General features: G+C 46.1%; 1 protein-coding gene across 1 annotated transcript in view; it reads right to left on the bottom strand.

The window, feature by feature from the left end:
• ARHGEF17 (Rho guanine nucleotide exchange factor 17) overlaps positions 1-16,337 on the bottom strand; it is a 1,051,814-nt gene that overhangs the window by 390,766 nt on the left and 644,711 nt on the right. Inside the window, exon 3 of the mRNA XM_069640110.1 lies at positions 10,644-10,826. Coding sequence (XP_069496211.1) covers positions 10,644-10,826 — 183 coding nt within the window. The remainder of the gene's footprint in view (positions 1-10,643; positions 10,827-16,337) is intronic.

Genomic DNA, 16,337 nt, shown 5'->3' with positions numbered 1-16,337 from the left:
GAATTCTCTTCTATGGCTAATTTCCCTTACCTATAGAGTCCCCCAAGCAGCTTTGCTGGATTTGAGGGGTTTCTTTTTTTTCTCCTGCTAAGAGTGAGACCTTTTTTTCCCACTCTTAGACAGATTGCTAGTGTGTGTTTTAGGCTATCCTGTGTGCTTATGGTCTATGGGGTTTTTTCTCACACTCATAGGAATCATCTTTTTCATCTGTGGTACACAGCACCCTCCGTGCTGTACCACAGGGGTGTCGCAGCGACCCCCAAACATAGACTCCATACCCTGGGACTGACTACTGTCTCCCAGGTCATGTAGTCCCCATTGACTTTACTAGTCAAATCTTATGAACAAAACCAGTACAACCCATCTTACTATGGAGGTACTGGGAAGGGTTAATAGTTTTTCCCCTAGTGTTCATTTTCGAGGGGGTACCGTACAGTCCCACTCTCAAAAGTTTCTGGCTGGTGGCAGTGGTTACTACCGAATATATTCGACCGCAAATATTTTCCTATGGGATTTTCCCATTGTTCCAGGCTACCACTTTTACTGACAACCTCTAACATACAGTCGGTTTATGTTTATATTAACTTTACTCTGGTAGGTTTTTATTGCCAGAACTTTGAATTCATTTCTTTCTCGTGTCTTTCTCTGTAGTCCTAACCCAGGTCGGGGATCCTTTGTTCGTCCTTTTGGTGGGCTTCTGCACAGAAGCCCTCCTTTCGGCGCCACTGAGTCTGGGGTAGACAGGACTGAGTCTGGGGGGACAGGAGGGGGAATAGGCACCCTGGACAGGGTTGCCTACGCAACCCAAGTCGCACTCTGCCCTGATAGGCTGGGGGGTTCTCCCGCCCGGAGAGACACTCTACTGTGTGAGTGAAAGGTAGGCTGTATGAATGGGGGTCTTGCTGCATAAAAGCAGGGTCCGGAGGACTGGAGGACAAGACGTCGCCACTGGAACTAAGAAGCCGAAGAGGAGAGAAGCCAAAGACATCTGCAACGACTAAACCACCGGTGAAGCCCTGCTGCAGATCCTTACCACTTTTCTCCAACGACTCGAGAAGATCTTCGCCTGCAAGAGTCTTCTTCCCTTGAGGAGGTGGGGCCAACCAGTTCGCCAATCGCCTTCCAGGACCTGCCTTGGTCGAATCGCCAGTGCCCTGCACTCGGAGACCGGACAGCCAGGCACCCGTCCACCACGACCGCGATTTAAGGGAGCGTACCTTTTATTTTGTTTAGCAGCACCGCGGCTGGTTTCATCCCTGGGCAGTGCAGTAACTCAAACCTTCCTCCACAACGAGAGACTCTCTTCCTCTGCTGGATCTCCCGAACTGCAGGAACTGCCAGGAACTACCGCCACCGCAGGAGCATCTTCTACTTTTAAGGTACATTGTTCCGCCAGGCCTCCCGTTTCGTTGGGTACTGCTAAAGGTGTTTTAAATCCTTTTCCTACCTACTGGGTTGGCCGTCCCTATCATCTAACATTGTCTTTCACCTTCTGCAAACGCCTTTTCGAATCATTTAACAAAGACTTGACTGCAGCTACAAGAACATTTTGCTCCTGGGCCCTTTGCCCTGTACCCCTGACTCTGGCACAGGCCTATTGACTCTGGCTAAATCTGTTACAACTGCCTTCTCTAGATTGCTTCTCACCTAGAAATGTGTTGGTGCACCTAACTCTTATAACCACCTTTTTCTTCCCTCTTTTTAAACTTGTGAAGTGCCATTTTGCTCGGTTTTCACCTCAGTACTATACATGCTAAAGTACTGCCTTGCCTAACTTGTTCACAATCTTCTTGGGAAGTGTTGCTGGTGTGTTTAAGAGTAGATTCCTGTATAACTTGGCCTTTCCCTCCCTTTTGAGAAATTGATAGAGTGCCATTTCTGCTTGGTTTTCACTGTGCCGATTTGCTCAGTTTTCACTCTTGCTCAAACTTGTCTACAATTTAAATAGGGAGTTGTGTATACTTTTCTTGACTGATTTAACTTGCTTTTATAATAGTTATTTGTTTGTGAACATCAGAGTGTGTAAAATAAATATATATATTCTTTTTGATACAAAGCTTTGGTCAGTGTTTCCTTGTTCCATAGTACTGTAGCCCTAATGTGCAAACCCTGAATACTGCTCATCTCCCTCTTGAGAGAAGTCTGACTGCTTAGCCACAGCTACCAACTAAATCTTTGTGGTACAGACTGATACCAAAGGGGATTTATTGCATACACCTGTAGTCTTAATCTGCTGTAGTGTTCCCCAAGGGAACTGCAGTGGATTCTGCCTAACAGGTGGCATAGTATGTTGTCCTGGATTCCCTTGCAGAATGCGTGCTAAATGTGGAATTGCAACAATATGAGATCTGATAAGCGCAGAGAGGGGAGTTGGGCATAGGGATAGAGAGAAGAGCACACAGTCAAAAGGGTCAGAGAATCTCACTGAATGCCCGAGATAACCCAAGAACAGGGCAGGGGTGGAGTAGTAAAATGACAGAGGAACATGGAAACAAACATGAGAAACAGAGAGAGGACTGGTGCAGGAAAGCAGAGAAAGTGAAAGTAGTGGCAGCCTGAAATGAAAACCAAGAGCTAGGGAGACAGCAGGACGAATTGGAAAAGTGAACAGAGATCAGGAAATCAGAGCAGAAAGAGAAGGGGAATGAAGAGTGAGCAGAGAGGAGAGGAGTGGACGAAGGGAAAAAAGCAGATCAATAGGGAGGCCTTCTGCACGTTAACTAACGTGCACACATTGCATGAACATTAACACTATGTGTCCATTAACGGATGTAGGCATGCTCGACACGTTGTCTTGCAGAGAGGCTCCTTCTGTGGCACAGGAACAGGTTCTATAGAACGCCTGACACTAGCGGGCAGGCATTCGATACCCTGTCAGAAGCTTGTGTGCTGGTTTATTCGATTAATGTTCTTCTGCACAGAGGTTTCCAACCAAACCTTCTCTGCAAGTGGGACCCCTGAACTTTTTTATAGCACAACTTGAGTAGGAGTTGTACTAATCGGTGGCACAGGAACTTAATGTCGAGTATGTTTGTGGAACAAGGAATCGCCAACAGTAGTTTTGACCAGAGTTACTCAATAAATATTCTCTAAAATGCACAATTTGCATCATATTTTATCAAAAACCTCCCCCGCGGGTACTACACAAACACATGTCACAAAAGGAATGAATTGCCATTTACAACTGTGGGGCACTTTTTCATTGAAGCCAGAGACAGGTGGCTTTGGAATTCATGGCTCACTAATATATATATATATATATTGTTTTTGTATCTATTTGTATTGGATCTTCATTCTTATTTAAGAGATACCTTTGATCTATTGTAGTAGCTTGAAGGGTTTCACTGGGAATTGCACTACAGTCTTGTATCTCTAGATGTGGTTTCACTCTATACCAGCATCAATCACAAAGCAGTCATACAAGCATGTGAATTTTTCCTAAAACAAAAAGTTTCAAACAACAAAACATTCTTGTGATTGACATATCTTTTTGTCTAACTAATATGTTCTTGTCTGAAGACAAGTTATATAGGCAAAAAAGAGGCACTGCCATGGGACCATGTGGGGCCCCCACATATGCAAATCTTTAATTAGGGTGGTGGGAAGTAGGTATAGCTTGGTCATCAGAACAGGATAGATTCTTGGATGCTGTTGTGGTATGGTTCAGATTTATAGATGACCTCTTAATCTGGGAAGGAACTCCTGCCAAACTGTCTGAATTTGTTTCCATCTTGAATGAAAATTATCTGAATCTTGAACTAACCAGGACTATTAATTCACAAAAACTTGAATTCTTGGATGTTTGCTTTAAAATAGTGGATAGTAATTTAGAGAGAAGACTATTTAGGAAATCCACCAGTGTTAATAGCGTATTACATGCTAGGAGTTTTCACCCCAATCTCTTATTAAAAGTATATCCTTTGGAGAATTCATTGGAGCGAAATGCAATTGTTCGAGAGAGATAGACTTTCTGCAAGAAGCATGCATAATGAGTAACCGTGTTAATAACAGGGGTTACTCTAAGCAGACCATTACTCAAGCTTTTGACAAGGTGCAGACATTTTATTGGACAAACTTACTCAAGGGATCCATAACCAGAAAAAAAGATAATGGTGAATGTAATAGATTTATTACCAAATATAGAATACAGGCCACAAATGTGAAGAAGATATTGTAGAAACATTAGGCAATACTGCAATTGGATCGAGACATCACCAAGGTGGTTGGATCTCATCCTTTGGTTACTTTTTCTAAGGCTACGAATATCAAGAATGTTTTGGCTCCCAGCACAATAGGTTCTCCATCTGCCAAAGTGTCTAGTTGGCTTACATGACACCAGAGAGAGTGGTTTTTATAGTTGTGGGAAACTATGTAAACTGGTTATATGTACTTCGAAATTCCGATACAATCAAAGAGTGAAATGGAAAATGAATCATGAAATTATGTGTTTGACAAAATGTGTTGTTTATCTGATATTATGTCCTTGTAATCTGGTTTATACTGGCTCTACCAATTGCAGTCTCAAACTCCAACACTATCGTGCTATTAAGAATAATGATGAATCATACCCATTAGCCAAGCACTTCTGCGAGAAACACAATGGAGATCCTGACAATTTGACATGTTTAGGCTTAGCACATCTATCCAGAGCATATTCAGAAGGGAAACCATAAGTTAAAACTACGTCAACTTGAATCTAAATGGATCATTCTCATTTGACATATTGCAGCCTCATGGCCATAATGTGGATAATGAGCTGCATGTCTTTATGATGAATTTTCTTTTTTTTTTTCAATGTCAGTTTCATTGATGCATTAGCACTCTATTGAGACTGGGATAGTGCAGTAGTGGAAATTGCCTACATGTCACTGAGCTAATGTCCATGAACTGTTGTAGACTGGATGTGTTTATCCACAGCGCACTGTGTTGATGTGATCTAATTATTAGTATTCCATGCAGACTGTGCAAGCATTTCATGTCCTCGCTGCCATCACACATTTGGTTTAAATGATGCACTAGCACTTTATTGAGATTAAACTGCTAACAGGTTAGATGCTATTATTGCTTTTTGCACATTTGGAGTCTTGGATTCGTAAATGTACAGTGACAAATTACACTAATGTCACACTTGTGTTTTTCATTCGTATAGTATTATGTATCAGAATTGTGGCACCTCAGAATGTTTTAACTGATTTGGCCATAGCATCCTCCATGTTATCAGCCTGCCGCATAAGGATATGAGGCTTGTATTGAGGCACCAGCACTTTATTCAGTATGAGGAGCCAATTTCACATGATAATATGTAGATTTAAGCACTTTGAATTATGTTTACAACCGAATCAGTGCGATGCATTTTTACACACTTTTGGTTACATCTTCTTAGAGCTTTCTATATGTAGCACCAGGGCTATTATTGTATATAGTTCTGTCAGTTGTGGGACTGCATGCCAATTTGCACAGGTAGTGGATATAATAGAATCATAGACATATGTCTACTAGAAGGGTCATAGTAGAGCGCTGCTGCTTCTACATGTCTGTTCTCTGAACAACATTGGGCTTTTTATTATGGCTCACCTCTTATTACATGAGACGCAGCCTAGATTTTGTTTGCAAAAAGAAGCACATTAAAAGCATAGAGTTATTTGTATGAGAAGTGTCATCACTGTGCATAAAATGGACTGTGTACTACATAGTGATCTACAACGGGTCAGTATTAGAATCTAACGAAATATGTATTAGTAATACTAGGTTCAAATGACACCCATGTTGGGAGATGGAACTAGTGTTCTGCATCAGTCCTGTCTCTATGTTTGAAGCTGTTGTAACATGCACCGTGTGGCCACAATGTTTAAATAGAATGCTTGCGAAACACACACACAAATGTAATGCCAGCCTGATGAAGCCCTGGTTGGGGTGGAACGCGCGGCAGTGTTTAGCTCAACGAGTGTTTCTCATTCTGCCATGGTTTTGTGATTCATGTATTCAGAATCCATTGAATCCTTTTACTTTTGAGGATCGGTGGAGTGCTGCGACTTATTTCCTTTGCGGATGTGCGAGTATGCCTTGCGTTTACCTTGAAGGATTGGGTCGCTATATATTTAGTTAGGAAGAGAGGTGGCAATTCATTCAGGGCATGGTCGTCTCTCCTCCAGCTGCCCTCCCCCCATCCCCAGCCTAGCACTGTCCCCTGCTCGTCCTACGCCCCATGCAATAGTGCCATCAATACGCATTACAAAGCCGATTGTGCATTCTTGTTTTTTCTCACCTTCTCAAATTGGTTCTTTGAGGTTTTCACAGGGCATTACAAGAGACCTCCATAGAACACAATAGTACAATGAAACAGTAAGATCATGCCATTGTAATGATACCAACACATCTATGTACGGTGTATTCTAACTTACAGTCCCCTTTTCTCCTCCCCCTTCCTACTCACCCGCCCCCCTCACCATTCCTTGACTGTGAAATGTTGCCCGTCAAGTACTAAGTATAAAAATGCTGTTAATTGGACATTGCTAGCAAACTCTGGCCAACTCACCGGTTGGCTAGTTCAGCAGACCCTTGGCGGTTTTAGCATTTCTTCGTGCAGCATAGTGTCCCCCGTTTCCTGCATCTGAGTGCAGTTGGGGAGTCTTTCCCTTTAAGACATCAATCGCCTCACCATCCCCACCCTACAGACTGAAACGAGCTGGGGGAGCCAGCTTCCCCGCCATTGCTACCAGACACCGGAACGCTCTCCAACACAAATTGAGAGCGGAACCTTCACATGGGGTCTTCCACAAGATGCTCAAAACCTTCCTGTTCACCCTGGACACAGAGGGTAACACCCATAACACAGATATTGGACCGCGCTCAAATGTCCGCTGCTGCTGTAGTACTACCTTCCTACTATCACTGCACCTGTACCTCTGTTGTGTACCGGTATCTATGTGTTTGTATCTATCTACATCAATATTCATGTAACCAGCGCCCTGATGCCTCAGGGTTTGGCGCACTCTACAAATGATGAATAAAATTCCACTGGCACATGGAATTTGATGGACACATTTCTGGCACTGTTATTTCCTCTTGTCACAAGATAATGGATATGACATGCAATTTCTCCCGGCCAATGAGGACTAACACGTGCTGCATGTTACTTCTCCCATCAACAATTTCTCCTGCAGCATCAAAGCCTGTGGCTATGCCCCTGGGTGGGGTGGCATGCGTCGCTCTACAAACGAACAGCCTAAGGAACCCGATTTATACTAAGATGAGAATGCTTCCCACGGGTACATCTAATTCAATTTGTGCTGCAGTGCAATGGTGCTGCTGGCATGTATACCACACTGGCAACCTTTCAAGAGCAGGCCTTCAGAGCGGTCTCCGAGGCGCTGAGCCATTTGGCTTATATACTTAACGTGGTTTACAATTCACAATCTGGCACATGGATTTATTTTTTTTTTTTTAAATGTGTACATGCTCACTTGCTAGGCTCACTCACCCAGTGGTTCAATTCAGCACTCACTTGCACACATGCTCAGGGTCGGACTGGCCTATATGGCAATAGGCCCATGGCCAAACCAAAACCTGCTTGTGTGGGCCAGTATTTTGGGTCAAATTGGACCACTTTTTTGCCCAATGTGGGCCAGTTTGATGCGTTACTTCACTATACGGCTACTAGTTTTGACCAGTGTTGCTGAATAAATAGTCTTTGAAATGCACAATTTGCATCTTATTTTATCAAAAAAACTCCCCCTCGGGTACTATTCAAAAAGCGTCATAAAAAGGAATGAATTGTAATTTGCAACTGTGAGCCACTTTTTCATTGGTGCCCAAGACAATTGTATGTCCCAGTCCAACCTGCGTGTCACGCTAGACAAATGTATTCACACATACCTTACAGAGAAGCACAAATACAAACGTAACCGGAAGCACCATTGTCTGAGTCATTGGTCTTCTCCTAGAATACCCTTGGACCCTTTCCTAATCCACGATTCAGACCCCAAAGAGTCTACCCAGAATCCCAGTACACTGGGCCATGAGATATTTTTAAATGTGCGATGTGGGTTCACTACTTTCTCTGATCCTCCTATGCTTGAGGCTGACTAACACCTCTCTAACTGCAACTTAATATGACTCCGACCATGCTTCCCTGAAACGTAAGTGGAGGGTGGCTGAGAGGAAGTGGAGGACATCGGGCACATTCTCTGACAAACTGCCCTGCCGCCTGCTCCAAAGCCAATACAAACTCTCTGTCATGTACAAGAAGAGAGCCCACATCCAAGCCCGCGCCTCTGTGGCCTCAAACAACTCAAACTCTTTAAAAGCTGCAAGGAGCTGGATAATCCTTCTGCAGTCTCCACCTCTCCTGTTCCCTCCCAGGCCATTTGTAACGCTCTGGCTTCTCACTTCACCACTAAAAGACTCTTGTCCTCTCTCCCCTCTTCCTCTCCCTCTACATCTCTCAGCCCCCCTCTGGCCGCCGCTCCCTCTCCTCCTCCTCCCTTCTTCTCTTTCTCTCCGACTACACTTGGCGAGGTTTCTAGAAAAATCTGATCTATTAACGTGCCATCCAAGCAGATGCTCCCCTGCTCCTCCACAACCGACAAAGAACACTGACACCCTCGCTCCAACCTTGGCCGATTTCTGCAATCACCCTTTTGCCACTGTAACTTTCCCCACTCTCCTCAAACACTCCCTTCTGCGCCCCTTCATTAAAAAGCCTTCTGCCAATCCTACCTGTCTGCCAAATTATCGCCCGATCTCTATCACTCCTTTCCTGTGCAAACTCCTGGAGAAGCTGGCCATCTCCCAGCTTACTCTCCACACCAAATCCGTTGGTTGTCTCCATGAGAATCAGTCTGGCTTCACATCAGCCAGAGGCACGGAAACTACTCTCCTGAACACCTGTGAATATCTCCTCACTAATCCTGATTCAGGCCTTCCTTCTGTCCTCATTCTCCTTGACCTCTCCTCTGCCTTTGACATGGTCAATCATGCCATCCTGATCAATCGACTCTGTGAGAACCTAAGCATCACGGATCAAGCCCTGGAGTGGTTGACCTCCTTCCTCCTGGACCGACCCTCCCAGGTACAACATGGGTCCTTTCTCTCCACCACCGCTCACCACATGTGGTGTTCCCCAGTGCTATACTCTGACTCTTCAATGTCTACTGGGCCCCTTTGTCCCACCTTCTCCTCTAACTTTCAGTGTTATGCGGATGACACTCCACTCTCTTCTCAGCTCTCTTTCAGGCTCCCCTCAGGCTCCTCTCCTCTCTCGCTCATTCCTGACCGGCTATCCTTGATTCAAGATTGGTGCGCCTCCAACAATCTCGGTCTTAATTCCAGTAAGACTGAGATCCTTCTCATTGGGACCCCTGCTCCCACTTTCCCTCTCTCACTCTGGCCACTCTCCTTGGGCCCTCATTCTTAGCCTTCCTGTGAGGCAAAAAACCTTTGTGTCATCTTCAATTCCACACTCTCCTTCTCTCCTCACATCACAGGCCTTGCCAAGAAGGCACACTACCAGCTGCACCTCCTCAGAGGTATTCTTCCTTTTCTTACTTTCCCCAAGAAGCTCACTGTCTCCAGATCCCTGGTGCTCTCTAGGCTGAACTACTGCAACTGTCTCTTACTCAATCTGCCTTCCTCTATTCTCCGCCCTCTGCACTATTCCAGAACAGGACTGCCAGACTTGCCCTTGGCCTCAAGCCCAGGAACCACATCTCTCCAGCCCTGAAATCTCTCCACTGGCTCCCGGTGGCTGCAAGGATCAAGTTCAAGACCCTCTGCATTGTCCACAAGGCCTTCTGTGGCCAGGGTCCGCAATACATCCAACTCTACCTATTCACCTTCCTTCTCAAGCCCTTCGCTCAGCCACCTCTTACTCTCTGAGGGTCAGACGCTTCTCTAGGCAGAGAGTGGGGGGTAGGTCTCTCTCCTCTGCAGATGTATCCCTCTGGAATGGCCTCCCTGCCCCTCTCATACTTGAGCTGGACCACCTGAGGTTCCGGAAGCAGCTCAAGATCTCTCGCTCATCGTGCCTAGAAACACTTGTGTACAGGTGCGTTATAAATGACTTCTATCATATCATGTACGTGTACCTTTTAATGTGCAATATACGTGGCTCTGTAAGAAAGTGGGTTGGGTATGTTAGTGAGGGCAGAGGGATAGGTTGGAGGTTGTGCTCTTTTGTTTGTACTTGCAGAACCAGAAGAAACTGGCGTATGTGCTTGTTGGCTTTCTAAGTGTATTTGGATTGTGCGCACTGGGGTTATTGTGTCTGGAGGGGAAACGTCCAGTGTTTTGGTTGTTTCTTTCCGGCTGTTTCTTCTTGTGGCGGATGTGTGGTAGGGCTGTCCCGTTAGGTTGCGTGGCATATATCTGGGGTATGCTGGAGAGGAGCTATGAGCAGGGGTGGTAAGCAGTTAGTGCAGTGCAGTTTTATTGTTGATGTTATGCCTGGAGACCTCACAATGGTAGTGGTACGCGGTATAAACCAATTTAACATAATATATAAAGCTTTAATCTGTTGAAAACTGAACAGATAATACCCCTAAAACCTTCTTGACTGGTGCATCAGTAGGTCGGCATTAGACGCCACTGGAGTGGCTACCTGTGTGGAGAAGCAACAACTTAAGCACAGCGCTCATGGTACTTACAGACTGCACCAGCACCTCGCCCACTTTCTGCATCTCGTGCCAGCTCTCCACGCAGCTGTGGACCTGCTCCAGGAACTGCTCGTGGTGCTCCAGCAGCTCCGGGATCTGGTCGAAGATCTCGTCCACCAGGGCGGGGTCACACAGGCAGGAGTTCTCGGGCTGCTTCAGGGGCTTCATATATCCCTGCGCGAGAGGAAAGAGGGGCACGTGAAATGGGATGCGAAAGGAGGGAGACCGCCACATGCAAGTTATCAGCATTATTGCACCATGCCCCCCCCCCTCCCCAACAAATCCAGAAACCTCCTCCTGTAGGGCATCTGCATCGCTAACTAGGAGAATCGCAAAATTAATCCCCACTACTACAAAGAGGGCACTACAATATTCGCAGACTGCTTCTTGCCATCCTAAATGTTGTCTCTGGCTCCTGGCCGATTCCCACATTTCTTTAAGCCTGATGCCTAGCACACTGGAAATTGCATACCATCTACCAAAGGCTCCTATAGACCAAACTATTCAGGTCATGTCCCAAATGCAGGCTTCTCAGAATCCAAACTTTTGATGGATAATCCAGAGTTGACCAAGTTGCCCTTTACTGGAGCCCTTTTCTTGTACCAGATTGACAATATCTGCAAACCTCTTTTGAGCTGGAATCAGAATACAGTTGACCTTACCTTCTTGAAGGTCCTTCATGTAGTTTTTACCTCCACTTTGGAGAGGTGGTGGAGGAGGGCATTCATACTGGTAACAGCTTGCCAGCCTGAGCCTGGTCTATCATTCAAGAGGTTACAGGCTGTGAACACACCCGAAAAGGGGCCTTAACGCCATTAGCCCTATTGTACTTAATGGGGACAGTAAGAGCATGACTGAGCATGAAGAACCGGTTTATTTTGATGAAGATGCATGCTGTTCTGCACCCTTTTATCACAGGGATGCTTTTACAATCTAGACATGTAGACACGAGAAAGGGCATGGGAGGAAGTCCCGTCTCGCAGTCCATGATAGCGGTAGAGGAGGCCAAGCAGAGTTGGGTGAATTAGTGTGGGCCCTGGATAGGTGGCCTCGGCGGGGCCAGAAGAGAGCCTGGCACACTGAGGAGCAGACTCCAGGTGTACATTGAAGAATTCCACCCAGCATTGGGGGGGGGGGGCGCAGATTGACCGACGTCCCTCATGCCAGATGCGGATAGTGGACTCTGCCCATCACCCTGGCCTTGAGCATAAACGGCGTCAAAACCAGAGTTAGCCATAACGGACTCTAGCTCCAGAATTCTTGACTCTTCCACACGTTCAACAGCAGATTGACTCTCCTAGAGAAGCCGAACTCAAACAATGCATGAGATGTTTTACAGTAACGCAGCCATGCTCGCCGTCTGCCTGACACCAATATGTAGCTATAGTATTGGCACCAGCCAAACTCTTATTGGGAAGTGACGCAAACACAAGCTTACTATCAGAGCAGATCTCTGGCCTTCACACTCAAGAACTCATACTATCAGTCTTCCTAGGGAAAATTCTCACCACAGCTTTCCACCCAGGCACCTTACTGCATGAACTAACTAGAAATGGCGCTAGTAAGCTTTCTGACCCTTGACCCTCTGTTTTTACACAAGCATGAGATGCTGCATCAAGAATATGCCCCTAGATTGAGACTTCTCTGGCCCTCACATACGACTGATAGTTTCACCCCATAGTTCATATTCCTCACCTATGCCACCATAACCAACACATCAACCCCAGTTAGATTCTTCTTGCATTGCTCCCAAGTTTCTAGAGGCAGGGACTCCAAAAGATCCAAAGCGTCCCTGGATGCAACGTTCTTGGCCTTAAGGAAGCCCAACCCATGACGTGGCTCCTTCTACGCCGTGACTGGCTACAAGTTCACACCTGGGCCAATTTTAATATCCGATTCTAGAATCTGCTGCCTTCTATAATAGGGGGTACGGATGGGTCCGTCCTGCCCATCCCAGAAGCAAAATCAATCCATACACCCTGCATCTCTCTCTCTCTGAACAGCGGACATAAAGGTCCTTGCCACGCACCCTTCTGAAACAGGGACAGAACACACTACACTCCCAGTGACTGGTACCGGGCTCTAGACCCAACAAGACATTGGAGATTCTTGCATCCCCCTTACGGTTAGATATGTGCAAAACTCAAAACACATCTCTTCCAAGTCCCCAACCTTTGCTTATGAATACCTTCTCCTTCGCCCAGGCCCACACTACCCATCTCAACCATGCACTCCAGCAATGCCAGCTCTACTGCATCAGCGGTTGTTCCTTTCGACAACAGATATGCTATCTTCTTGCTATCTAGCTTCTTGCTATCCACTGGTGGCTGCTGGTGCCAAGAGGCAATTAAGTTTGCAGAGGCCACTATGAACAGGCTTTCGGACTGCGTCTGCTGGAACACAGACCAGTACAGTGCTGGAAGGGCCACGCCAACTTACAGTAGGCCTCCTTTGACCATGTCTATGTCCTTGTGCTTATAGCGCGCCGAAAGCCTGCGGGTATCAGGGCACGGGGAGCGCAGACCATGAAGAGCCTGTGCCACTTGTTAAGGAGTCAACCTGCAGCCTCCGTTTTAATTTCTTTTTTTAAAAGGTGTAACTTTTGCTATGCTATTGACCCCCATTAGATATTGCCAAAGAGCATGGTTGCTTTCCATAGTCGTATGGTCCTGTAACAATTTAAGGTGGTGGTAGTTCAATTGGATTGTTGCTTCACCAGAGAAGATCGGATATTCAATGGTTTCTTTGAAATTGGAATTCTTACACAATCTGCATGTTCTATTCTGTTCCTTTATTAATAGTCTAGGCCACATACTTTCTAGGTTCGGGAGTAGATTCAGTCTAAATGTCATATAGACTGACCATGCTTTAATAGCACAGGAACAGAGATGCTTGTCGTCTAGATTAGCCCGAATGCTCCTCTGCACAGATTGCCAAACACAAAGACCCAATGGCCAACAGAAATAGTTACATGGTAGATTTGGACTGGTGTTGGTGTCAAGCTGGGAGGATAGCTCAGGGGCAACGCACTTGCCTTGGAAGCAAGACAACGCGGAGCAACATAGGTTCGACCCCCGGGTCTGCAGCTTAGAAACCTCTTAGTCTTAAGCGTGTTATAAATAAACAATTACAAAAATTACAATTATATATTTCACAAGGAACCTTAGCTTCGACGGAAAGCAGCTAAGCTCTTCATCCAGGGAATAGGCATCCAATCGATCCACAGTCCGGCACTAATCTAAACTAAAAAGGTTGCCCTAAACTAGGTCAGGCATTTGCATGAAGTCGTTTTTTTCCAAGCTACGAGTCTCGTATGGACTTCATACTCAACCCAAAGGAGGATAACGATGGAATAGTGTTTTCATTAAACAGAACACGTAGGGAATCGAACAGAGAATTGGAAGGAGGAACTAGCATCTTATAATAAAAACGCAATTTGGACCACAAAACTATGGCCACCAAAGATACCTGACCAAACTCATGGTGAATTACAGAGTCAGGAACGCAGGGGGTGAGACCTAACCGTTCTTCCAATTGGGACGACCTAACCGTTCTTCCAATTGGGACCCCCCAAGAGAGATCAGGAATGTACAGTGATCATAGAAGGAACATTCAAAACTGTATATTAGACATTGCACCACCATAGCCAAATAATACTTATGAAAAGGAAGCCAAGAAAACCTGCACATGGAGATTTTATTTATTTATTGTGCATTTGTAAGGCGCTTATACATAAGTGAATTGTCTTTCAAAGCACCACAGGTCAAAGGGGAGGGAACATGGCAGTGTGACTAATCAACTTCCGGGGCACCAGAGGTCCAGGGATAAATCGTTTTCTAAACCATCAATCAGCCCTACGCCTCTAGAACACCAGAAGGGATCCGAACAGATTGGAAACACAAGTAAATTATAAACCTCCTTGTCCAATTTTGGTAATGTAAACGGACACGGCAGGCTCATATCTGCAAGGTCGTGAATTGTTGGATAGTTGCAACACAGCGAAAATACAATCATTACCCAGTGATAAAAGGGACTGTCCAGTCAAGGTTGTAAAAAAATATCTACTTCTTCATTATCCAACAGACAGTTCTAGCACACTACAAAATACAACCCACCCTGTAAAGGAATGAAGAGAACAGACAGTTTCAAGAAGGAAAACGTATGCACTCTGGATACTGACAGGAGGGTAGTTGGTAAAGTAATTAATCGCAATAGTTCAAGGATATTTGGCTTAAACACATGGGGAGCAATGGGTCGTAGAATGTCACTAGGGGCCTTCAGAGAAGGACCATGGAGACAGAATCACCATGTACCTTCGTCTTCCTGCCGTTTTTGGTGCTCGACAGTGTGGAGTCGGTTTCGGGGGCGATTTGCAGTTTCTGCAACAGAGTTCAAGCTGGGAGACAGCTACGGGTATCAGGTGGCAGGCAGTTCGGCGAGCAAGGCTGGATGGAAAGCTGCAAGTTGGCCTACACGGTGGCTCAGGGTCAGGAATAGGTCTCAGTGCTGGTTGGTGGATCGGAAATACTGGATGGCGTGAGCGACTGTGGCGGGACAATAGTCAGCGGTGCAGTCGGTTGCAGCTCGAGGGGCTCGACTGCCTCGAAAAGGTCCTTCCCAGTGGACGCTGGTTGATGCTTGATGGTGTACTCCTCCTAGCTTCTTCACTGGGCTTGTGTCATCCTTTAAGGCAGATGGCCCAAAGTGGAGGAGAGTGTTTGGGATGCAACAACCTTGTCCTTTGTTTGGTTCAGAGACTCTCTGGCACTTACCACCTAGAAAGCTAGCTTGCAGAGCCTAGCAGGGCATACTATGCGCTGGCAGGCTACCAGTCCTGCAGCTGCTTGGAGGCTCCTCTGGATTCAGTATCTCCCTATGTTCCCTCGGAGATGTTTAGGGGAGGGATCTTGCTTCCCTCTTGGATTTCCTGGCCTTGCTTCAATGGTGGAAGACGCAAGGCAGACTGTACCTTCAGCCAGGGTCCCAATGAGTTATTTTTTCTACTCATTGCAAAGTCTTCAGATGATCTGCTAAGAGAGGGTCTCAGCCCTCTTTTAAAGCCAAATGGGCCCAAGTTATTGGTGCAGGCTAAGCCTGCCTTAATGAACCAATCCTGTGTCCCCACCAACAATCTTCTGTTATGCGTGAGGTCATAACCAGAGTGCTTTGCAACAGGAAAAGGTAAAGGGGTGAAAACATGTACTACTACGTCCCACCCGTCTTCCTGCCTGTTGTGGATCAAAGGGTCTCTCTGGTTAATTGAGCGCTCTTTGGTACCTGATCAAAGTGCAGGTCTCCCTTGAAGTTGTGGTGAGAACAGACATCCTGTCTCCATCAAATCACATACTTTTACCCTCTGAAAGGGGGTTGTCCACTGTAAACAGTTGTCCCAGATATGACAGTTCACTGCCCTTGATACTAAGGGTCGGCAGCTGACTTCAGGTTGACACAGATGCATATCAAAGAGCTGTTGACTTTCCTGCCCCCTTTGTCAGCTCTGCGACCAGGCCTCTTGCAGGCCTGCTTCAATGAACTCTCATCAGTATGCACCGCCACCAGCAGGGTGGGCAAAGGATATGGCGGATCCATGGAGCCTTTGTCCGTTAATGAGGCTGGTCAGGAGGGGGCGTAGAGAGGAAGAGGCTAGATTAAGGAACAGTCTGTTGCAGTAGTCCAGTCTACAGA

The sequence above is a fragment of the Ambystoma mexicanum genome, chromosome 7q, assembly GCF_040938575.1.
Source record: "Ambystoma mexicanum isolate Mex_15411 chromosome 7q, UKY_AmexF1_1, whole genome shotgun sequence".
Lineage (NCBI taxonomy): Eukaryota > Metazoa > Chordata > Amphibia > Caudata > Ambystomatidae > Ambystoma > Ambystoma mexicanum.
Note: the sequence above shows the minus strand (reverse complement) of the source record. Positions and strands in the feature narration are given on the sequence as shown.